General features: G+C 37.4%; 1 protein-coding gene across 1 annotated transcript; it reads right to left on the bottom strand.

Moving 5' to 3' along the window:
• Nucleotides 1–16,432: 16,432 nt before the first annotated feature.
• On the bottom strand, nt 16,433–19,098 carry LOC122810541. The gene is given in 2 exon segments (XM_044082122.1): nt 16,433–17,037; nt 17,040–19,098. Coding segments are annotated over 2 exon segments (2,664 nt in total).
• Nucleotides 19,099–26,234: the final 7,136 nt, after the last annotated feature.

Here is a 26,234-nt window from a genome sequence, read left to right as displayed (position 1 = left end):
ACATGGAACGTTATGGTAGGTACATAACTTCTAAATAATACATACATTTTTGAAAAAGGGTACCAATAACAATAACAACGAATAACTATTTATATTTGTTATAATAGGCTTTTCTTTTCAACACAGCTTTGTAATTGACACCATTGTTAAGCCCTGGTGCCCTACATGCATCCAAAAGAACCTGCCATTTGAACTCCCTAAAATCTAGTTCCCCATCTCTGTCTCCAATAAAATCCACTGCAACATGATCTATGACTGTAAAAAGAAACTTAACACTGTAACAGAAATTTCAAAGAAATGTTGGAAAGTGGACACAAAAAAAGCCCCAAAGGAGTACAGGTACTTTTAAATGTAAAAGTTATAATTTTTGTAAATTTATTTCAGAGGGACCACAAACTGAAACCCAAAATAGGATATGGCAGGTTCCAGGCATTTTTAATTGCAAATCTACCTTTGTGGTTTATATGGCAAAATGTTCCACCTGTTTTTCGTTTTACATTAGAAAGACCAACAGGCAACTCAAAAACAGAATGTATGAACATTATTATGCCATTAGAAAGAAAAACTTAGACAATGCTCTTTATAAACACACTTTAAACTGTGTGGGTAACAATGACAGTGTTAAGTTTCTTTTCACAGTTATAGATCATGTTCCAGTGGATTTTAATGGAGACAGAGATGGGGAACTAGATTTTAGGGAGTTCAAATGGCAGGTTCTTTTGGATTCATGTAGGGCATCAGGGCTTAACAATGGTGCCAATTATAAAACTGTGTTGAAAAGAAAAACTTATTATAACAAATGTAAATAGTTCTATCATTGTTATTGTTATTTGTACCCTTTACAAAAATGTATGTATTATTTAGTATTTGTTTTACATATTTTTTACATTGAGTTCAGTGGAAACTGAGATCTGATTGGTTCAAAGTGTATTGACTATCCTATAAAGATAATTTTTTTTAAAAGTTTGTTCTGATGAAGGCCTAATTTTTGGGGTGAAAGCGCTAAACCAGTGGATTAAAGTCTGTTCGTGTGATTCAGTACTTCACTATTACTTGTGTTTTTTCTTTTTTATGTTTACAAACATGACAAAGAGCACAAGAACTGCAAAATGTCAGTGACAGAAACGTTCAGATACTCTCTTCAGAGATTCTCATTTTAAGATGTAATTCAAAGTACTACCTTTCTAAGTAAGTGCAAAGAAGTTCTTGCATAAGAGGATAAGTATAATATCCTCTTTTGAAGACAAAGATTGCATTATGGGGAAAAACTCGGTTATAAACCAAACTCACACCTGTGTATACCTCCATTAGAGCATTTTGTGTTAAAACAAAATATAAAATGGTAATAACTATATTTAGTATGGTAAGGACATTACCATAGCACAGACAATACAGATAAACAAATTCAGATTAAGAACTATTGTATTAAAGCAATATGCGTTTTGTTCTTTCAGTTTCTATCCATAGTGGTCCTTTAAAAGTGTTTGGCATACAATTCTTGGGTGACAGTGTAATGCCACAAGACTAGAGGATGCTGCTTGAGACTATTTACTGATTTTCCTCAGAGAAAAACACTAAAAAGAATTAGAAGTATGCCCATTGTGTCAGAGCAGGCAAGTTTGTACCAGAAGAATCTGTCGTTTCCTCTTTCCTCTCTCTCTCTCTCTCTCTCTCTCTCTCTCTCTGAGAAGGGAATGTCTTAAGCCTTTGTGGTAACTCACCACTAATACATTTTATGTAGGACTCTATTATTTGCATAGTATCTGGAGAAAATACAGTTATAACAACAGAAATACATTTCTTACTTTGAAAACGGGCTTTCTACCAGCAGTCTGGTGGGTAACAGCAGCAAGACAGAGCTTGCATTGTTTCAGGTTTAAAAGCAAAACTGCCTATGAGAACACACATTTCCATCCCCTATATACAATATAAGAACAAATAATGCACTGGTTTGTCCAGGTTTTCTAACTGAATTTAGGTATCTCACCTTTTGTGAAGAGGTAAAAGACTTAGTAAACAACAAATGGGAAAAAAAATTTGGCAAATGTGCAATAAATTGATATGTTCTCTATAATCAGCAGTATCACAATTTTTTGTGACGCATCAGGGATTGGGTGTATGTACCATCATATAATTATGATGGTAAGTCAAACATTTTATTTTATAATATAATTAAGTAAAACACAGAATTGGACCCCCCCCCCGAGTGATTGACAACTTTTATGGACTGCATCTAATTTTGATTTTTTTTTTCGTAAGTTGTAAAATATTTTTATTTGTAATGGAGTCTTGCTGCTGTAGACTCTGTGATTGTTTCAAAAAATGGGATGCTAATTATAGGATAAATTCAGTATTAATTTTCAAGCATGAGTAATTGTGTATATAACAGAGGTTAGTTATTGCTAGGTATATTCCATCTTTCCTTTGCATTGCTCACTTAATCCATTCATGAGTATTGGCATTTGAAGTCCATCCTGGCAGCTACAGGCGTAAGGCAGAAAGTCATTCAAAGACAGGATGTCATTCCGTTACAGGACAGGAACGCTCACATAAACTCTCTCTTTCAACCCCCCACCCCACACACACACAGTTTGGAACCTCATCATAACCTCAACAATCCACCTGTTGCATGCCTCTGGAACTCTGAAAGGAAATTAGAAATATTTTGAAAACCATTGTGAGCACAAGAAAACATGCAGACTCTGTAGAGAAGGCACCCTAGCCATGAACACAATGTAAAGACAAGTACTATGAGACAACAGTACTAACCAATAAACAGCAGTGCTACCATGTGCCTTAAGTATGACTTAACATTGTTTATCTTGCATTCAGCAGTAGTTGTAAGATGGTCATTTCTTGACACATTTTCAATGTGCCCTTTTTTAATACTGCATTCAATTTAATCTTCCATCTCTTTTGATTAATGCATACCTTCCCATTTCCTTTTCCTTGCACCATATTCAGCGAGCATTGCTCTGAATCAGCACATCCTACTAATCACTATTTGTAGTCTTCACTTAGTATACAGCATTTTCCTTTAGTATCTAGCAGGATCAAATGTTGAAAATCTACAGACAGTTAGCAGCTGAAGATCTGTAAGCATGCAGATACTTATGAAATATATGGAGTTGTGATAAGGCAAATAGAAACATTTCCTTAGCTTGCACAGAGCTGTTAGTGGCAGTTGTTCTGATTGGTATAAACGAAAATGATGTGAAACCCAATTTAAATAAAGGCATTCTGTTGACAATGGACCTTTTAAATGTAGGAGAAAAAGTTAAGTAAGCCATTAATCATTTATCAATGGGTTATACCAGGTTGTACACACTGAGGAACCTTGTTTGCAGACAGAAACGCCTCCGAGTCAAAAAGCTTCTTAACGCTTTTATTTTGAACAAACCAAAAGAGCGTTTTAACAGACCACTGCAGCTTCTTCAGAGAAACAAGTTAGACAAAAAACACTCACTTTAAAAATACTACATCAGGAAATGACATATTCCTGTTTCCTGTTACCGAACAGTTGTATTTAAAGACACATACAAAGTGCTAAAAAGTTAAAGGCATCCCACATTTAAAATCATTTTTAAAAGTAGCACACAACAAGAAATGGGTTCAATATGAAAAAGATCTCAGCGACTTAACGATGATAACATAGATGACAAAAAACAGATGTCATTACTATTTACAATAAACTACTATACAAAATGTGTAAGTAGATCTATCGAAAAGTATACTCTGATACACACTTAAAACATTAAAACAAATTTGCCTTGTATGAGGCAAATTTGTTTTAATGTTTTAAGTGTGTATCAGAGTATACTTTTCGATAGATCTACTTACACATTTTGTATAGTAGTTTATTGTAAATAGTAATGACATCTGTTTTTTGTCATCTATGTTATCATCGTTAAGTCGCTGAGATCTTTTTTCATATAATTGAACCCATTTCTTATTGTTGTGTGCTACTTTTAAAAATGATTTTAAATGTGGGATGCCTTTAACTTTTTAGCACTTTGTATGTGTCTTTAAATACAACTGTTCGGTAACAGGAAACAGGAATATGTCATTTCCTGATGTAGTATTTTTAAAGTGAGTGTTTTTTGTCTAACTTGTTTCTCTGAAGAAGCTGCAGTGGTCTGTATAAAACGCTTTGGTTTGTTCAAAATAAAAGCGTTAAGAAGCTTTTTGACTCGGAGGCGTTTCTGTCTGCAAACAAGGTTCCTCAGTGTGTACTTTTTGGTCTGACTTGTTTGAAAGCAGTTTTTGTGGTTATACCAGGTTCCTAGGTCCGGTATCCCACTTACACAGCCTCTGTCATCCTAAAATATAAATTCAATACTTTTGGCACCAAGAGGGTAGAATATTAATAGTCAAAGGTAAAATGACTCTTCTTTGCATAATAGGCTATCCCTCGATATATATACAGACAACTGCTGGTCATATTAAACTTCCCATATGTTTTACTGTTACAGTGACCTAAACTTCCCTTATGCTGTGTCATAAACTGTTATCTTCTCAGTGGAATTCAAGTACTATGATCACTGTTCAAGAAAGGAAATTACCAGGTAATTTATATGTATTTATAAATAAGTTTGTAAATAAATACAAATTAAGTGGTAGAGTACCTTCTCAGAGGAAATTAAAATACTATAGCCCCGGTTCATGAAGGAAGGACAGGAACTGTAACTATCTGAAGATCCATTTCCCTGCTCATTCCCTTTTTAAATGTCATTGAAAAATAGTGTGCAAAAACAGCTCACTGTCTCTTACCATATTCTGTAACTCTGATGCTCCCCATGGCTTCAGACATAGGTGTCATTGCCATGCTAGTCAGCCTACCAGCATTCTAACGCCTTATCTGGATAAAGACAAGGCGGCTGTTGTGATCTTCTTTGATGTGAACAAGGCATATAAGTCTACCATGGAGCTTTACTTAGTAGATAGATGTCTGTATAGAAATGCATGATCTCACTTGGTGACAAGATTATCTGACAAAATGGCTTGAGAGCCATTATCATGGGAGTCCCAGCAGGATTTATAGTATTCACAAGGTTACAACATAGGCTGAATGTAAAATTAAGTGAAAGTTATGTATATTCACTTTAACCTGTTTTTATGTATGTATGTATTTTTTTTTTTTACCAGGGTGGTCCGACCGGGTCTAGCGAATCTGTTTTCAGCAGAGGCCCAGGGAGAAAAGCTGCACATACAGTACAATACAAATACAGTATAGTCCACAAACAACAGAAGTGCTTGAGAAATACTATACAAAAATAAGCTGAATGAACGTAAACTAGGTTACAAGATATACTACACATTTGGACAATTCTATAGAGTTGTATCAGTGTAGACAATTTTAATCATTCTAACAACATATACATAGCCTATGAGTAGATAAAGTGTATAAAAATAGTATGTAGGTAGTACAGTATATGGCATTGGCTGTTATAGTACATGGAAAATAATAGCTGAAGAGTTAGTGATGCAGAAATATAGTGAGAGAGTTGAGAAGAAACACCTGCACCAACTGGAAAGGCCACAGAAATACCTCACAAAGAGAATCCATGGCCTCCAACACCTATCCTGTGCGGAGAGGCTTAAATCACTATCACTCTACTTGGTATCATATAGATTGCTCAGAGGTGATCTGTGTCACCTACAGGGCAATATCAGACCCGGACCTACTAGAAATGCTCCATATCCGTACGTCTAACTCCTCGCGCATTACCTGCTCGATAGGCCTAAATCTAATATGCAACATCAGCAAAACCTGCTGGAGAGACAGGTTTGTCTCCCAGAGGCTGCCCCATCTCTGGAATAGACTTTCCATACATGTCAAATATAATATTTTACTGGCCCTCTTCAAACGCAATTTTGATGAGTGGATGGAAAACCATAAATTTGTCCCATGGGTTCCACCTTTATCCCTCATTGACAGAAGCTACAAATGCTGACTAAGGTTTCTTTTTTGGGGATAAACTCTTGGCTTGGCTAGGCTTGTAAGGGCCCCAGGGCCATTAGAATAGCAATATCCTATGGTATAGAAACAGAGAAGGAGTTAGGAGAGACTTTGGATCTTGCAGAATTTGAAGGAGTGAGATGTGACAGAAGAAGAGAATGAAGCTAGTATAGAAGAAGAGGAGCATTAGGCTGGGTTTATACAGGAGCAGAGTCATGTATTTTTGAGATGATTTTTTAAAGAGGCTTTAATGGAGGGTAGGCCAGTCATAGACTTGGTAGCTAGAGGTAGTAAATTCCATAGTTTAGAATATGAATACAGAGAGTGACTTTTTTTGTCTTTTTGTGGGTTTTGAGATAGCCAAGAGATTTTTGTCTTCTGATTGTAGGGATCTACATGGTGTATAAGGTGTGACTGGGTTGGCTAGTGCAGGGCAGGCAGTAGGCCTAAAAATAAGGTTGTGCAAAGTGTATAGCTTAATGAAAGCAAGTTGGTTGGGGAGTTCAAGCCAGTAGTGTGTGCGTTATTTAGAGTTTGTGGCAAACTTCACAACTTTGTTGTAACACTGTTCCATCTTGCTAAGGGTAGAAGTTTGTAAGCTAATTAGGATAGGGGCACTGTAAAGAAGGGAGGGAAGTAAAAAAGTTATTGCTTCGGTGGTTTGGTTGATGCAGTTAAGAAATGTTTGTTTCTATATATGAGTCCCAGTTTTTAATGAGTTTTCTTTATATTTTGTTGTATATGGGGGGGGGTCAAAGGAATGTTTATTGTCAATAATTACTCCTAGAAGTTTGGTTTCCTGCACTACTTCTTTGACATTGTTATCAGATGCAAAGATGTTGAAATGATCAATGACAGCGGGGTGAAAGAGTACTAGATTAGTATTCATTGGATTAAGAAAGAGTTGGGCATTTTTTTGCCAGAATTCATCTGCATTAAAGGACTGTTGAGTTTTTCAAAGCAGTTCTGGTAGTGATTGAGCAGTACAGCTTATGGTGGAATCATCCGCTATTAAATGAGGGTTCCAGGGTAAAAGGAAGTGTGAAGGTTGTTAGTGAAAATGTTGAAGAATAGGGGTCTGAGGATGGAGCCTTCAGGGACTATAGTAGGGTTGTGGAGAAAGGGTGAGAGTTCATTGGACCATTTACTGCTTGTTTACAATCATTGATGGAGCTCTGAAACCATTTTACTATGTTATGTGAGAAGCTTAAATTAAACAGTGTGTTCACTAGTAGGGGTGAGAGTCCTTGTCAAAGGCCTTAGGAAGGTCAAGGAATACTGAGGCTTTATAGGATCCTGCATCTCTGGCCTTGTACATGGTGTCTGTAAAGGATAATAGGGCTGTAGATGTGCTGTGGCTAGGACGGAAACCATGTTGGGTTTGTGTTAAAAGGTTGCTTTGCAATAGGTATTGCATTACCTGCTATGAATATCCCTCTCAAGAATTTTGGATATGGGTGACAAGATGGATATAGGACAGAAGTTGGTTGGTTCAGTAGAGTTCCCTCCTTTGTGGATGGGGTTGATGTGAGATTGTTTCCATCTGGTTGTTACTTTTGATTCATATAAAAACCTATTAATAAGGATACTGATTGAGTAGGCAATTTAACTGGCAGCCAGTTTGAGGTAATGTGGTAGAAGATTATCAGCCGAGGTGGAACAGGGTTATAGTTTTTGTAGCAGTTTCTTTATGGTGTCTGGGAGTACGGGCTGAAATGAGAAAGGGGTTTGCATGACATTTTGTTGAGTAGGGGGATTATTAATGGCAGGGTTAGAGGTAGTTGATGGTATAGGATTGATTCGTAAATAGGTAGAAGGGTGGGGGGGTACAGTGATAGGGGTATTAGTAGGTTTGCTATTGATTTTATGAAGTGCTTGTTAAAGTTTTCGGCTGTTTGTGATGGAGGTGTATTTGGTGATGGGGTGTGATTTCTATTTGTCCCGGGGTTAAGTAGTGTAGATATGGAGTGCCAACATTTTGTGGGGTTGGCTTTATACTGGAGTCAAAGCTGGGAATAGTATGATTTCTTATCTTTGTTGATTAACTTTGTTTCTTTGTTACATAATATTTTAAGTTGGCCCACCCTTTAATCCTAACCCCAAAGACTTAAACATACTAACATTGAACTTTAGAAGTATACGTAATAAAATAGTCCTACTGCATGCCTAAATGGCATGTTGAAAATGAAGCATTTTAGATGCATTAATTAATAATAATTATACAATGACCCCCCATTAATATTCCAAAACATGCACGCTGATTGGTCAGCATGCACATTGTAAATCAGACTTATACTAATGGAAAAAGGTCCGGTCGCTCGGACATTTTCCATTAGTACAAGTCTTTTTTTTTTTGTTGTTGTTGTTGAACGGCAACGGAGAACAGAAGAGCTCCGTTGTTGTTATCTCGCTATGTTAAACGAGTTTAACATAGCAAAATATCTTAAAAAAAAAAAAGCAGTGGAGATCTTCCTTTTCTCCGTTGCTTTTTTTAAAGCTGTCTTGCTATGTTAAACTCATTTAACATAGCGAGACACCTTTTTAAAAGCAACGAAGATCTTCCTTTCTCCGTTGCTTCCACACACAGCTCTGATGTACTGCGTAACCATATGCATGTGCAGTACATCAGAACTGCCGCAGAATACTGGACAGCTGCAGAAGGGCAGCAAGGAGGCATTATACAATGCCATTATTTAAGAAAAGTAAGTATTTTTTTTTCTTAAATAATGTCATTGTATAATAGCAGTAACCCACGCCTAGGTGCGGGTAATGCTGGATTTACCCATGGTTGTCTTTGTTTGGCCACTCAGGCTTCGCCCTCATGACCAAACCACACCAACCGTGGATAAATCCAGCATTACCCACACCCAGGCATGGCTTGTTGCTTAAACAGTGTATTGTTTGTTGATTTAACATAAAATATTTAAAAAATATTTTAAATGTTATTTTACTCCATGTTCGATGCTGATGTTTTTACTGGATTTTAAATGGTTGTACGTAATGTGTGTTAGCAATTGAGTTTACAACCAATAAGAATTCTTATATGATTAAGTAGTTAGTATTTACATGACTTGGTATATTTTTTGTGTCATAACTTGAAAAAGCATTTAGTGAAACTTGAAAGGTTGTTGTAATTCAATAATAAAGTTTGCCTTTATTTCTTTGTGTTTCTTTGAGACATTTTTTTCTTTTGGTTCTTGTATTTGTGTTACCTGGCTTGGCTTTTCATTGCTTGATCTTTCCATTTTGCTACTTTATTCACCATAATGCTGGATCTGTGAGTAGAGCTGCGACTGTAGGAATTGAAGCATTTGTTGTCAGTCCCTATTCATCATTTATCACAGTCAAGGAGTTTCATTACATTTTATCTGGTCTTCCATTCTTATGGTGTTCACAGTGTTGAGTATGAACAAGTTTATTATTTAATATTTCTCTTCCTGAGAAAAAAAAAATATTTTACAAAATAATGTACACAAACGGCTCGGGTATTTTGTAGACAAAACTTACAAATGTCAACAATAAAAATGTGGTAAAACTTTTCAATAAACAATGCCCGTTTGCTTATGTATTTAGTTACTTATTTCCATTTATTAACAAGAAGTTCCCATACAGCAGTTGCAGAGTCTTGGGGATAAAAGTCACAGTTAAACATAACATACCAATTTCATTTGAAATACTACAATAAGCAAATACATTTTTATGGATATAAAAATAATAACAGAACGAGGACATTCACTGCAAATTGAATTTTTCAGTTCAGCACTAACAAAATGATGTTGGAAAAAATAAGCAAGTTCATGTAACTTAAGAAAGCAATGTTCAGTGTTACTTTCACAAATAATACAACCTGAGATGATGCTAGAGGTTTTATAATTAGCAATATTTAGTATTGTACATAGTGAATATGGAAAGAAAAAAATAATACGTTGGGTAACATATTAGTGACCATGTGGACCAAATTACAGATAATGCAGGAGAAATGGATCGTCTAGAGCATATTCTGTGTGTTTTCCCATGTTCAGGAACAGGATCATTTGGCACATAAGTTCCCAAACAGTACATTTTTGAGAATGTGTTATTGATTATTTTGTCTGATTATTAGAGACTGATTATACCATTGGCCAAGTGCTATCTTTGAGATGATAAAATTGCTGAATATGTTGTCATAGCAAGAGGACTAGATAACATGTCATACCTCTCATCCTATTAGAGCAATAAATCTGGACAAGCCACAAATAATGGGGGGGGGGCAGAAATAGGGTATCCTTTTTGAATATTGCTCTTACAAGCTTAGAAAGTTGACATACAACAGGTTTTACATTAGCATGAATTTTCTGAAGGATATGAAGTCTGAAAATCCAAAGTCTGCCATTATTTTTTAACTTCAGTCTTCAATGATTTGTCAATGATTTGCCAGGAATGTACAATTTTATGAGAAACTGACCAAAAATATGTCAAATATCTGGACAGTTGAGAGCTATGTAAATATGTACATAATATGTCTTGAGGTTTCACATGAAAATATACCATTTGGTTAGTGTGGTGGTTACAGGGCACTGATTAGGGGAATGAAGAACTGAATGTGCAGTCTTTAAGGACACCATATTTAACTTTTTCCTGAAATCAAGCTATTTTAGGACTCTTCCGGAAAAGCAATGAGTAGAATGGAGCTGTGCTGATCTGAATTTGAGTGCTTGGTTATAGACTTGTACTAGTTTAGCACACTGGGAAAAGTGAAGGCTGAGAAGGATCAATGAAATGTGAAAAAGACTCATGAGTACATAAAATCTATAAGTGTAGAGAAATTTACCTCGGTCAGCCCTGCTTTGTATTCTCCTATAAGATATCACAGTTTTGTTGAATATTTTGTGTGATGCAACTGACTTCTAACCAAATAATCCAACTGTCAGTAGGTAGGAGAAAACAGATACCACAACCTTCTTAGCGCTTTCGTCCAATTTAATAAAATTGTACTTCATCAGAAACAACACCCATATTAATTACACCATTTAAATAGCTACTAAACATGTCACATGTTACTATTTTAACCAATAAAAAATGTATATACACTTCCATGCTTGTGTCATAATTTACAAATTACTTTAAAATGACAAGTACAATAAAAGTTATTTAATTTATAACCTCTGTGCTTGTAAAAAGTACTTAATATTTATCATATCATTTAATCCAGAAAGCTGGTCTGCATTTAACAGAATTTGCCATAAAGTTTCTTTGCATTCTAAAATCACTTTGAAATCTCCACTAAATATGTCATTAACTCGTTCTAGTATAAAAAAGGAAAACGTTTTAAAACTAGGACATACTACAGAGTGTCTTGCCAATGCATTTGACATATCTTTTTTATGTATAGCCAAAATGTGCTTGTATATACATTTATTCAACGCTCTAATGGTCTTACCTATATAAAAATGTTCACATGAATTACACATAGCAACTGACAGCTAGGCAGAATTTCAGGTCTTGATCTGTAATACTTCTAACCACTTTACTGACGTAATTGCTTAAATAGAGATATGATCATGAAGCATTATGAGGCATTATGTTCTCTTTGAAGTGAAAAATACTACATTAGATTATAAGGAGTCCCTGTTTACATCTATATGAACTTTGGTTTGAATCCATTGATTATGTAGAATCTTGAAGTCATGCAGATATACACCAATTTTATTGTATAAGTAAGCACTTTCATCCCTAAAAGAGACTTAATTAGACTGTTTAAACATAGCACATCAAAATTGAGCTTCTGTTTTTAATTTGTATATGCATATTTGCAGACAGTACTTAAGAGGTGAATATATTCCTGTTCATTTACTGATGAGAATCAACCTCTAAGTTTCTCTTTTGGGAAATATATTTGTTTAAGACAAAAATGGAGTCCTTTGAGCATTTTAACATATTGTCAGTAGCTCGACTGCTCAACAGGGGGCACATTGACCTTTACTGTGGGAAGATCATAAGTTTGTGAGTTTTATTCCCACACTAAGGACTTTAAATAATTTTCCAGCACTGCCAATGCAGTGCTGCACTGCACTGCTACAGCGTTTCACATAAAGGGGATGCTGCACTTCTGAGTGTATCATCCTTCAGGTGAGATATTATACCGAGGCCCCATCTGGTTGAGTTGGTGCTAGCTCTGGTGGCTGTAAAACATCCTGTGGTTGTTAAAAATCCTGTGGTTATCAAAAAAATAGTAGAAGTTGTTCCCCAGTATACTGACCAAGTTTCTCGCAGTCAGTATGAATACCACCTCGGATCTCCTCTGAAAACAGTCCACTAGCTTAGTGGGACTAACCTATTCAACAAAGAGTAAATAAATAAAAAAAATTACATTTTTACAATGCATTTCTGAAATACCTTATCTGAGCAATTTGCTGTGACACTGCCTGGGCGGCCACAGTGGTGCAGCAGTTAGCACTGCCGCCTCACAGCAAGAGGTTCTCTGGTTCAATCCTCAGCTGGGGTTCCTTCTGTGTGGAGTCTGCATGTCTTCCCTGTGGTCGTGTGTGTTTTCTCCGGTTTCCTCCCACATTCCAAAGACATGCTGTAGGTGGATTGGACACTCTAAATTGGCCCTAGGCGTGAGTGTGTGCATGTGTGTGCCTTCTGTGGAAGGTCAGGCAGTGGGCTGGCAACTCAACATCATAAAACTCCACTGCCAATCATGAGCGGAGAGGTGATCCACTGTGGCGACCCCTAACCGTGAAAAAGCTAAAAGAAGAAGAAGACTGCCTGAAAGTACAGTTCTAAGTTCAGGAGATTCTACCTTCTCAATATATTACTTAGGATACATGGTGTACACACCCTACCTGCAGACATCGCCACTATTGTTTGCCATTTCTTTGCTTGATATGTTACTAAAAGGATATGGAAACCAGTGTCTTAGCTAGACTAAGGGTACTTTATAAAAGAGATAAGTTGCTTTGTGTTTAAAAGGGCATCACTAGTATCTTGTTACTCCTTCAGATATTTTCAAATGCATTCTTTGAATACAGGCATCAAGCTTCTAAATCTGTTTGACCTTAGTTAATGTTTAACCTTGGAACTGCTAAAAAATGTTAATTTAATGTAATATATTTCTGTAGATCCACTATTAATGTTTTCATTTTTGTTTTCATGAAGTGTGGGATCTTCAAGTACCAGACTAATTGTTAGAGTTTTAGAATCAAGAGGTGGTGATAGTTCATTAACTTCCTTCTACAGTGGATATAAAAAGTGTTCACACCCCTATGAAAATGCCAGCTTTATGTGATATAAAAAAATGAGACCACAATGCAAGGAAGAGTGGGCAAATATTGTCAATTTAAGATGTGCCATGCTGATAGACTCCTACCCAAGAAGAGTGAATACTGTAATTAATTCAAAAGCTGCTTCAACAAAGTATGAGTTTAAGGGTGTGCACACTTATGCAACCAGCTTATTTGTACGTTTTTTATTTTTTATATTTTTCCTCTAAGAGAATATTTAGGGGAAACTGTGTATTTCTATCTCTGCTTTCAGTGATAGTCCCTTACCAGAGACAGTGGTGAAGATTGAGGCTCCTTAGTTACTGCCCCAGGTTTAAGTGGTGTCATCACACACTATAAGCTTGAGTCCATTTTGTGGTAAAGGTCAGGCTTTGTAGGGCCATTCCCCATTGCCTGCTGGACTCTTCTCCTTCCACCTCCCAGATGTAGTAAGCTAGAGGGTATCTATCCATACAGCTAAGGATGGTGCAGCAGTGATCAATGTGAAGAACACAGTACTGTTGTGTATGTAAACTTACCATAATAGTAGATGTTTGAATGATCACTGCTGCAGTAGCTGCTCCATCCATCACCCTTGCTTTTTTGGAGTGCTTTTTTGCCAGTGTGGACATTTATTTTTTGTTATCTTACCATTTTCCTTTCAGGGCTCATCCTCCCTTTCCCTGTTGGCAGGAAAGCACTGAAGGGCTTGGTGCCCAAACTTGTCTTTTAGTTAGCTCAGTTTGAGCTGCCTGACAGTCTGGGCATGTAGGTGCTCTGAAGCTTTGGAACCTATCTAGCTGTTACTGCAGCAGTAATCATTCGAACATATACTGTTTTGGTAAGTTTACATCCACAACTGTACTTTCTCTTCCCACATATCTTCCTTTTCCCTTTATATAGTCCACCATAAAATAAGTGACCAATTTCTTTATTAGACCTACTGCCTACATTCTCTCTGTAATCTGTACAGAGCAGCCTTTTCCTGCTAGGTTGCTACTTCTTGCACCGCCTTCTTGACACAGTAGAGAGTCTAACTGGATGTGCCCATTTTACAGCAAGCTAAAAGCTTTCCATACAACTGCTGTAAAACGATAGCATGTGATTTTTCTACTAGCCGCATCTTCCTTCTTGTGATTGTTTGCCTGACATTATACTGGTAATATACTCTTGTGACTTCCAGTACTATTACTGCTGAAGAATTTTAGTATGCAAACTTCCTCTAGGAGTTCACTTTGTTTTAACACTTGGCAGTGTCACTACCTTTGTTTGTACTTTTATCAAGAACAAGTGTGGCACTTTGAGTACTACAGTCTTAAATTACATTCCTAGAAAATTCGGCATACCACACTTTTTGCATTCTATGTACTGTGTAAACTTTTCTCAGTAGTTAGCTTGACCTCTTCTGAGTCTGCTACAGTTGGAGGCTTGAGAGGAAAGAAATGCAAAAATCAAGATCAAGTGTTTTTTTTTTCCTGCGAAGGTTTGACTCCAACTTTAGGAGACTATGTAAAATGTGGTTTAGCTGCTCCCTTACTTTTATTTTACTCAGACTTCTGATTTATATGACTGTTTTTGTTTGCTTATTTAGTTAGTTATCAGTGAAATTGCAGATGGGTATGACTTGTTTTCAGTGGAGAAGAAAAAGTACATGAATGCAACAAAAATATTCAGGGATAAATTTCATTCACATCCAGTATCCAGCAAAATACACAGAGATGCATATTGCGGGTATATTTCTAACTAGCTCAAAGTAAATTGGAATAATACATGCTCTTTTACTTTAAAAATAATTAAGGACTCATTCTGATGTGTAGAAACAGAATGTCATTCTTTAATAAGTGTTGCAAATGAATATAACCATTCCAGAGAGCCGGAGCTAGGTTTGTTAGTACCCTTGGCAGTGCTCTTGTCTGGCACACCATTCATGATTTCACCATCTTTGCTAAACTGTACTAGCTCCTTGCTACAGTTCCAACACTAACTGACTGTCATTTAAATGACTATGTAAATATTTAATTATACTTGTCACAGGGACAGATTGGCAGTTCTTCTACATTGCTGAACTTGCCCATCTTTCCTTCAGCTTTTTTGGCTGAGAAAACATTACTTAGAAAGAAGACCACATGCTGTAAAGTACAGGCACTGTAGTAATATAATAAAATAATTATTCCAAGAAAGAAGGGGCAGATAGGTGAGAAGGAAGGAGGGCTGGGACAGGGACAATAAAAAATAAGTGGGAAGGATGGGAATAGGAGAGGGGAGAATATAGAAAAGGAGGCAAAAAGATTAGCTGAGGGGCTGAAAAAAAACAGCAAAGAGCCACTAAACTGGACTGCACCTGATAAGCAGGTTTGAGTTTCATTGATAATTTTTTAAGGAGAGTAATGAACACAAGTATAAACTGGATTAAGTTGTTTTATTGTGGTTGTTTAGGAATAATGGAATCAATGTGTGCACTAAAAAAGATGAACAATTTTTGAGCCAGAAGACTGTGGAGAAAAACTGGGTTGGCATCTTTCCACGGATTTTAGTAACAAAGTTCCTTTTTCATAATAGTCTAGGGTAATTAATATTAATTTTTGATGAACCAAAAAGTACTTTCAGACTCAATAAGCAAATATCTACTCTATTACATGTAGCTCTAAAGAGAGTAACTGGGACATCTGATGTTAAGCTATTCCGTTGCAGCCTCAGCAGGTTAATTCATGGAAATGACAGTTGACCTGATCCAGTCTGATAAGAACAGATAGGAAGATCTCACTAAAGAATCAAACTGCCATCCCAAGGTGCAGGTGATGTAGAGATAACCAGTCAGTTGCACTAAAGAGCAGAACTGAAGTTGGAAGGATTAAAGTACTGCATATTAATAGATAAAGAGTGTTGCTGTGTTGTGTGGCTCTTACCCTGACACCAAGCAAGAAAGACAGACAGATGTCAGTGAAACTGTCAGCCATTACACCTGCCTCCGTGATGCTCCCATATGTAGAAATAAGGATGCAGTATTAGGTAATTTCACACCTACAGGCCTTACCTTTTTGAGTGTGAGTACTACAGTCTGAGTAAGGCCAAATAATAGAGTGCTGAAGTATGAGTTTAGGTAACTGAGCAATTTTTAGTCCAGCTTCAGGTCAAGTCAAGTCAAATTTTATTTATATAGCACCTTACAGACATAATATGCCACCAAAGTGCTTTACAAAAAATACAAAAAAATAAAATACAAATATAATCACCATACATTACTAAAAGCCAAATCATAAAAATAAGTCTTAAGCTTTGACTTAAAAACTGCCACTGAAGAAGACTGCCGAATGTAAAGTGGAAGCTCATTCCAAAGTTTTGGAGCTGCGACAGCAAAAGCTCTGTCTCCCCTCGTCTTTAATCGTGACCTTGGGACCACAAGCAAAGACAAATCTTCTGAGCGAAGTGCCCGAGCAGGAACATAAGGATGCAACATCTCTGATAAATAAATTGGGGTCAAACCATTTAGGGCTTTAAACACCAATAACAAAATTTTAAAACGAATTCTATAGAAAACTGGTAACCAATGTAAAGCTGCCAATATGGGCATAGCATGATCAAACTTACGTTTGCCTTCCAGAAATTTCCCAGCAGCATTTTGAACAAGCTGCAGGCGAGATAAGGCACCCTGACTCACTCCAAATAAAATGGAGTTACAGTAATCTAAACGTGAAGTTATAAAAGCATGCACCACAGTTTCAAGATCACACCTAGACAAAAAAGGTTTCACCTTAGCCAAACGTCTTAACTGATAAAAAGAGGATGCCACTACCCTATTTATATGACCCCTAAAACAGAGATCTCTATCCATTTTACCCCCAAATTAATAACAAAATCCTTCAAATAGGGAGTCAATTCACCACAATCTGTCATAAAAGAGTCATTATAACGACTAGAACCAAAAAGCACCACTTCTGTCTTTCCTTCATTAAGACTCAAAAAATTTTCCACCATCCATGTCTTAAGCTCACATAAGCAGTCCAGAACCTTTGATATTGATCGACCATCAGCCTCATCCAAAGGTAAATAAAGTTGACAATCATCAGCATACAGATGAAAGTCAATACCATATTTCCGTAAGATGTCTCCCAGAGGCAAAATATAAATACAAAACAACAAAGGCCCCAAAATTGAACCCTGAGGAACTCCCCAGGGAAGATGGAAAAAATCAGATGAAAAACCACCCAGCTGAACACATACCATTCTATCAGAAAGGTAAGACCTAAACCAATTTAACGCCGAACCAGTAATTCCCACATAATGTTCAAGACTGTGCAAAAGCACCTCATGATCAACTGTATCAAAAGCAGCCGTTAAATCCAATAACACTAATAATACAGATTTTCCTCCATCAGTTGCAAGAAAAATATCATTCATAACTTTCAACAAGGCTGTCTCAGTACTATGTAATGGTTTAAAACCAGATTGAAAAATTTCTAAGAGATTATTTTTATCTAAAAAATCCAACAATTGACCATAGACACATCTCTCCATCACCTTACTCAAAAAAGGTAACTTAGAAATTGGCCTATAATTAGCTAATACAGATGCATCAAGTCCCGATTTTTTCAATAGTGGATGTATAACCACTCTTTTAAAATCATTAGGTACTACACCCGAAACTAAACTAGTGTTAATTATTGTCAGCACAACCGATGCCACTGTTAAAGACACATCCTTACAAACAAACGATGGTAAAACATCATCAGGAGAACCACTAGGCTTAGCCTCATTTATCATTTTAACTAAATCTGACAATAATATTGGATTAAAAGTACATAATTTCTTCGAAACAGGAATCAATGGACCCTGTAAAGAAACCATAGGCACAGTCATTCTTAAATTAACAACCTTATCCATAAAATATTTAAGAAAATCATTACATATTATAGTAGAAGCCTGAACTGGAAAATAATCTTGAGCATTTAAAACAGAATCAATTACGTCATACAAAATCCTAGGGTTATGAGAATTTTCAGAGACAAGGTTAGAATAATATATACTTTTCGCAGATTTTACAGTATTCTGATAAACCTTCCAACTTTCCCTCAAAGCAATTAAATATACATAAAGCTTACTCTTTTTCCACTGCCTTTCACATCTTCTATATTCCCTCCTTGCAGCTCGAGTAATATCCGTTACCCACGGATTTCTTACTGACTTTTTCTTTTTCAAACGCAGAGGGGCAATAATATCCAAAATATCCCTACAGGTCTCATTAAAGCAGCTTAATAATCCATTCAATGTAGACCATTCTGAAAATTGAAACATAGCTTCTTTAAATAATGAAGAAAACTTCTCAAGAACATCTTGATTAAAAAAACGTCTAAATCTAACTGAAACAGAGTGATCTTCTACACTAGAATACAACTTAACATCAAATACAATAGGTTTATGGTCAGAAAACACAGCATCATGAATGCAAAGATTTTCCACAACAGGCCCAGTTGATAATACCAAATCCAACGTGTGACCACATTCATGAGTGGCCCCATCAACACACTGATTTAAACTAAAACAATTTAACAGATCACAAAAATCTGAAACAAGTGGCTTATCTGGGCAGCAAACATGAATATTATAGTCCCCAAGTAAAATAATCTGATCATAACGTAAAACATACTCAGTCAAAAATTCAGAGAACTCAGATATAAAGACCTTATTATAACTTGGAGGTCTATAGACCACTGCACAAAGAAGTGGACTTAAATGACCCAATTCAAATAAACATAATTCAAAACTACTATAAGTAGTTACAGGATATAGTTGTTTTATTAGCAGGTTTGTTCTACAAATAACTGCCAGCCCACCACCACGTCTTAAAACTCTGGGCACACTAATAAGCACACAGTCCACCGGCACCAGTTCATTCATAGCGCTCCATTCACCAGATGATATCCAAGTCTCAGTTATACAAAGTATATCCAACGCATGTTGCATAAAAAACTCTTTTAGAACAAATGTCTTATTAGCCACTGACCTGGCATTCACCAGTCCCCACTTGACACAACTCCTGCAGCAGGCAATGCTTTAGCTACCGGTTTTAAATTCCTCGGATTCACTCCTCTCAAACAGCAGCGTCGAAACTGTGGAAAAGAAACACAATCCCCCATCGAGAAACCAACAACAGGGATACTCCACGAAGCTATAGGATCCCACATCCGCCAGGACACCAAAGACCCAGGAAACAGCCTTCGCTTAACTCCCAGAACGCCAGAGAAAGAAGCCACCAGTATCTTCAATTTGACTAACCGTCCTCCACGGCAGCCCCGCTTCTTACGCTTTCTCACCCTCCCACCAATAGAATACAACGGCGGGACAGTTAAACAGAACTCTGGCAAAGGATCCAAATCAGAGGAAAACACGCTCCGATAAACACTTCCCCCAGACGGCAGTAATCCCGCAGAGACACCAATATGAATCAACGAACGTCGGTCATAGGTAATTTCCATATCCACACACTGCCAAACGCACGCAAAAAGCAGCAAACACATAGAAACTGGCAAAGCTATCAGACGGCAAGCCGAACACACTGGCGCCATCTTGCATTCTGTCAAGTCATCTTCAGGTCATCTGCAAGAACTAGTTCAGGACTTATTTTGCTAGCAGTAGCTTGCAGACCTTCTTCATTGATGCCCTTGAGAGACTGCAGATGAACTGTGATGCATGCTGAGGTAATATTTTTGGCCTTTTTATTATGAACAGAATTAATTAGAGGTGTTCATCATCTTGATCACTCCTGCAGTAGCCTTAGCTATATGGGTTATATCATGTCAAAGATATAACAGCCAACCAGCTTCGTAAAGCTTCAGGGCACTTTCCACATGCCCAAACTGTCAGGCAGTTTGACCTGAGCTGAATAAGACATTTTAGGTACAAAACCCTTCAGAGCTTTACTGCAGCTGAAGAGTACAGTCACTGAGGATTCTTGTCGACTTGTGCTGTTCCTTTGCTGGGCAGCTAAGGTCCCTGTGCGGTAAAACAGCTTCTATTTTTTATTTTAGTTGTTGTTTTATCACTTTATTCTCAGAAAAGTTATTTTAAAGCAAGGTGTTGTGTTTTAACAGTCTGTCACAAGACTGTAACTTACCTTTAACTGGACCGCCCATTTTTCCTCTGTTTAAAAATTATGTAGAGTAACTGAAAACATTTTTGCTGTGGATAAACTGTGTTTATTTTACTTTTGTGGGGTTGGCATAGTGTTTTAAAATGATTTTACTGTGTTTTTCTATATAAATAAAATAACCTTTGCAAACTGTTAGTGTTTACAGGCCTTTGCTGCTTGACTTCCCCAGGAAAGATGCACAGTTTTTGGCTGGACCATGCAACAGACAAACACTCCTATTGTTTGTCCTTCTTCCAGCCACAAAAAAAAAAAAAAATAAGCAAACAGCCTTTGACACAGCAGCAAGGTAGTAATTTGCATCACTTGCAGGTAGGTGACTCTGCTGTGGTAATTAGTTGTACCTCAGAGTACATATCATTTACCCCTAATCCCTCTGGTGTAACACCTATAGTCTGTATGGATCCGGGGTTAGCCTCATCCTCTATGGCTGTTGGAGTCCCCTCAGTCAGAAAGAGAGAGCTTAATTTTGTTAGTCCTGTAAGAGGAACAAAGATGATTTCCCTGTTGTGTCAGAATGCTGTACCCATCATTGTGAAATCTGCTGCTGCCATTAGTAACACAGTTGGCCTCATTTTGTTCTGTCAGAAAAGAAACAGAAAGCCAAATATGTATTTACTCTTCCTCAAATTTCTTTGGATAGGAGTAGTTTACTGAGTCTGGTTCAGGATTCAATTTAAGCTGTTGATTCTTCTTGTAAAGTGGGTGGCCACGGTGGTGCAGCGGTTAGCATTGTTGCCTTACAGCAAGAGGTTCCCTGGTTCGGTTAGCATTGTTGCCTTACAGCAAGAGGTTCCCTGGTTTGATCCTTGCCTGGGGTGCCTTCTGTGCAGAGTCTGCATGTCCTCCCTGTGATTGTGTGGGTTTCCTCTGGGTGCTCCGGTTTCCTCCCACATTCCAAAGACATGCTGTAGGTGGATTGGACACTCTAAATTGGCCGTAGGTGTGAGTGCATGTGTGTTCATGTGCCTTCTGTGGAAGGTTGAGCTGGCAACTCGACACCATAAAACTCCACTGCCAATCATGAGCAGACAGATGATCTGCTGTGGCAACCCCTAACCAGGAAAAGCCAAAAGAAGAAGAAGATTCTTCTTGTAAAGTAGTTTCTGGTAAGTGAAAGAGCAATTCCACTTTTCCTGAACAGATTCAAGATTCTGAGCCTGAAAGGAAGATGCAGGATGGATAAAGGGTTTTTGACTTAGATTTCTGATTCAGCCTCTGAGGAGAGCTCAGTTTCTGATTCTCCCTGTAGGGGGGAGGGTCTTTTTCTCTGAGACTATTGCTTGAATGTGCCAGTGTTTTCAGTGGAAGAACACTGAGGTTTCTCACTCTTTCAGAAAATACTATGAGCTGTTGGAAAAGGATTTCCCAGATCCTACACACATTCTTCCTGTTCTGTCTGCTTTAGAGGATGTATGTGCTACTGTCTACAATTTTCTTGATAGTCAGCAAGCTGTCCTTAAAAAGGCAGAAAGAATATATACATTTCCTCAGTCTTTTAAATATGTATACACTATTCTCAAACATGACCCAGCAGCTATAGCTCTAATTGATCATACTGCTACTCAGTACCTAGATTATTGCAATCCTACAAGTTCTGATAAGGATCGGAAAATTGACAGATATGGGAAAAAAGTGTATACTTCTGAAACTTTGTATTTCAGAATTTTTAATTGTCAGACTGATACGTGAAAAAATTTTCTGACCAATTGTGAAAGTCTGAGGGATGTCTTATCTGCAGTTTCTTCTTATGAGGAAACATCTGCTTTAAATAACATAGTTTTTTTTTTCGACTGCACTTGTCACTACTAGCTGTTTAGTGTGTACATGACTCTGTTGATACTTCTTTCAGGGTTATGGCCATTGATCTTTTTTTGAGGAGGATTGCATGGCTGCAGTTTCAGAATCTCCCAGATCATGATAAAATAAGATTTTAAATTCTTCCTTGTATAGATTTAATTTTTGGTCCCTCTGCTGCAGATCAAAATGTGTGAACAAGCTTTTTCAGGGAATCTGGAAGCTTTTTCAGCCCTCCTATACCAAATTTTCCAAAGGACTCTCTCTCTCTCCTCATCCAATTTTGGAAAACATAGAAGAAACAGTCTCCACAAAATACACGTAAACAGATGTTTAAGAAGAAATGGCAAGAGGGTTTCAAAAAGAAGTCTCAAACCTCACAAAACCAAGGACAATCCAACAAGTCTGGTGGACTGTTCAAGAGATCTTGTGACCCCCTCTCACCGTGGTCCCTTCTTTCTTCCAGAAAGTCTGAATCTCCATTTTTCTGTTTGGCAACTGATAGTTTCAGACAAATGGCTTCTGAAAATCATTCATCGAGGTTACATATGGAAGTGTGAGGAAATCTTAACTTTCCAGGGGATCTTTCCTCATCTTCCAGATCAGACACTTTGGTTTTGACAGGTTCTTCATTACATGCTGTCCCAAGGAATGACAGAACCAATTCCTCCTTCACAGGTGGGAAAGGAGTTTTATTCAAGGATGTTCCTATTGTGAAAGAGAGAAAATTCTTGGAGACCATTTCTGGATTTTTCTTTCCTAAACTTGTTTGTGATGGTGACCAAATTCAAAATTATTTCACTTCAGAACCTCTTCTCTCTTTATTTCTTGTTTAAGTTTCCTAGTAACACTAGACTAAAACGATACTTATCATCACATCCCTATTCATCCAGTCTTTAAATGTTTCTTAAGTTTTGTGTGTCTGGATCAAATCCTCCGCACCAAGAGTGTTCATAAAGTGTATAGCTCCACTTATAGCTCATTGCAGGCTATAGGGTATCCACATTTTACATATTTAGTCAACTTTCTTATCTTTGCTGAGTCTTTTTTAAAGAGTCAGTAATCTGTCTATCTTAGGTGAGGAATCTCTTACATAAGTTGGGATTGCAAGAGAATATTCAAAGGTCTTTCTTTATTCCTTCACACAGGATTGTGTTCCTGGCATGTGAAATAGACACCTCAGCTCAAAAAATATTTTCTTCCATAGGAAAAATAGATCTACATCTAGATCTGTTTCTAAAATTTTCCACTGAGACTTCAGTCACTGTGAGGGAATACCTCAGGATTTTGGGTCTTGTAACATTTATGATTCTCATGATACCTTTGGCAAGTCTCCACATGAAAAAGATTAAGTGGTGTCTGAAATAACTTTTGTCCTAGCACCAATACCCTTTATCTTTTCAAATCCCGGTGTCGGGGTTGTCAGAAGAGAAATCATTTGGTAGAGGCAACAGGTATCTTTAAATCCTGGCCTTCCCTTCTCCCTCCCTTTTCCAAAGCAGTCGGCCACCACAGACATCTCTGAATTTTTTTGGAGAGCAGTTTCAGGAGGGATAAAGGTGCTGGACTGTGGGACATGAAAGACAAGTGCAAGCACCTAAATATCAAGGGAAATGCTTGCCCTGATCAAGGCGCGAAACTCTCTGAACCATATTTGGTCCCTAAGACCTCTTCAAGTGGTTACAGACAATACCAGTCTTGCTGGTACATCAACAAGCAAGGGGGAACCAGGTTGTAGCCCCTTGACAAACTAAATGGGTTAGCTTGGGATATAGCTTCATAGCACAATCCTTGCTCTACAGGCATCCTCCATTCCATTAGATTAAAATTGTATGGCAGACAAATACAGCAGGATCAGGACAAACCATCACAAAGTGAAATTGGATCAGGAGCTCTTCTAAGATTTGATCCATTTGTGGGAGTTTCCCAAGTACACCTCTTTGCCTCCTCTCTGAACAATCAACTGGGAAAATTGTGTTCCAGGGATCCATGCAAGAAGGCCTGGAAGACAAATGCCTTTTGTTGTATTTGGCCAGGAATGTTCGTGTATGCTTTTCCACCCTTTTCTCTAATATCCAGGATAATTCTGAAGATTCAGATGGAATCCTCTAAGATTATTGTAGTGACCTCCTTCTGGCCCAGGCAACAGAGGTTCTCCCTTCTTTTGGAAATGGCCAGGGGTAATTATCACATGCTTCCTCACATAAGAACATGGGTGTTCAGTACATCTCAATATCAATCAACTTCAATTAACTGCATGGATGATAGTGTCTTAATTCCTTTTCAGCACTTGTTTGCTGAGAACATGCAGTAGGTACTAATGGAGGCATTAAAGTCTGCAACTAGAAAATCATATATTAGCAAATGGAAAAGATTTTTTAGCTAGTACTAACAACATAACCAACACCTATTCAGGACTATTTGTTTTTTAGTTTTACTGTATTTGTGTGAGTTACTATCAAGGTTAATGTATTGGCCATTTCATCTTGTCTTGCAGTGGCTCTATCTCTTTCAATACAGTCTCATGTTAAAATGTTTTTGAAGCCCTCCAAGTAGATAGATGTGTCACCTTCCTTTAATCTTACTTCTAAGTTGATTCTATGTTGGAGAAGCTAACGATTAATGCTTGGTCCATTTTAATCAACCAGCCTGGCTGACTTAAGGTTCTTAACATGGGAAAGAATTTTACTGATTGTTCTTACTCTGCAATGAGATGAAATGAGTTGTGTGCTCTTATGATGAGTCAGAGCTATCTGATTTTCCACAGGGACAGGGTTACTTTGACAACAAATCCTTCTTTTTTGCCTATAGTGGTATCTGAGTTTACTTTTAAGTCAAACTGTCTCTCAGTTTTCTTTCCTTAACCTAAAAATGAGGGAGAATGGATAATGCAAGCCTGGATGTCCACAGGCAACTCTGGTACTAACTTGACAGAAGCAAACCTTTCAGATCTTCGGATCAATTGTTCATTTCTTGTGAATGTAGGAAGAAGGGGCAAAATGAGTAAAACTGACTATTTCCAAATTGTCGTCTAAGGCTATTACTTTTTGTTATACTCACTGTAGCAAAACTATACCAGGCAGGGTCAAGGCCAACTCTACCAAAGGCCTTGGATTCATATATAACATTTTGGAAAGGGTTGGATTATATTAGTATTCCAGAAACTGCTACTTGGTTCTTTGCACATACTTTTACAAAGCACTATAAGACTTATTCCTTCTCTAGGTCCAGATCAGAATTTGCTTGGACCATTTTCCAAGGGCACCTGGACTCTTCTCTTCCACCTCCCAAATGTAGTTAGCTAGGATACTTACTCATATAGCTAAGGCTACTCCAGCAATGATCAATATGATGGGTCTAGTACAGCTGTGTAAGCTAACTTACCATAACAGTAAATGTACAAATGATCACTGCTGCAGTAGCAACTCCCTTGCTCCATCCTCCTTGTTTTTTGGTGTGTTCTTTTTTCCAGGGTGGGGACATTTAGTTTTCTGTTCCCTAGCATTGTCCTTTCAGAGCTCTGATGGCAGGAAAGCTCTTGCCCAAACTTTTCTTTTAGTCAGCTCAGCTCAAGCTGCCTGACAGTTTGGGTGCATTGAAGATGCCCTGAAACTTTGCAAACTGGCCGGCTGTTAGATCCTTGTTAGGATATAATTTATAAAACTATGGTTAATGCAGCAGTGATCACTGAAACATCTTCTATTACTGTACATTGATTTACACAACCGTACTTTATGCAGAGCTTGGTGCACTGAGGATCTCACATATATGGTGCCTCCTCTTCACTTGTTTGTAAACAACTGCCATTGCCATAATTTAAAGACAGCTTGCAAACTAACAGACGATTTTCACATTCTGGAACAAACTTGTAAACCTATAAATTGCAGCCTCAATTGCCTATCCTGTCTTGTCCTCCTTGAGGCTAAAGGGAAGTTTTGAATAGGGGTTTGTGCTATACTTGAAATAGTCTGCAGACTAATTGTGGACTGTGCACTTACCTATGAATTTATGTGTATTAGGCAAATGCAACTGTGAGCTGTTTAGGATAAGACAATTTGAATGGTAACAGACTGTAAGTTATTTTGGCATT

This window comes from Protopterus annectens, chromosome 9.part0, assembly GCF_019279795.1.
Source record: "Protopterus annectens isolate FY-2018-M chromosome 9.part0, PAN1.0, whole genome shotgun sequence".
Taxonomy (NCBI): Eukaryota; Metazoa; Chordata; order Ceratodontiformes; family Protopteridae; genus Protopterus; species Protopterus annectens.
This window is presented reverse-complemented; position numbering and strand designations above follow the sequence as displayed.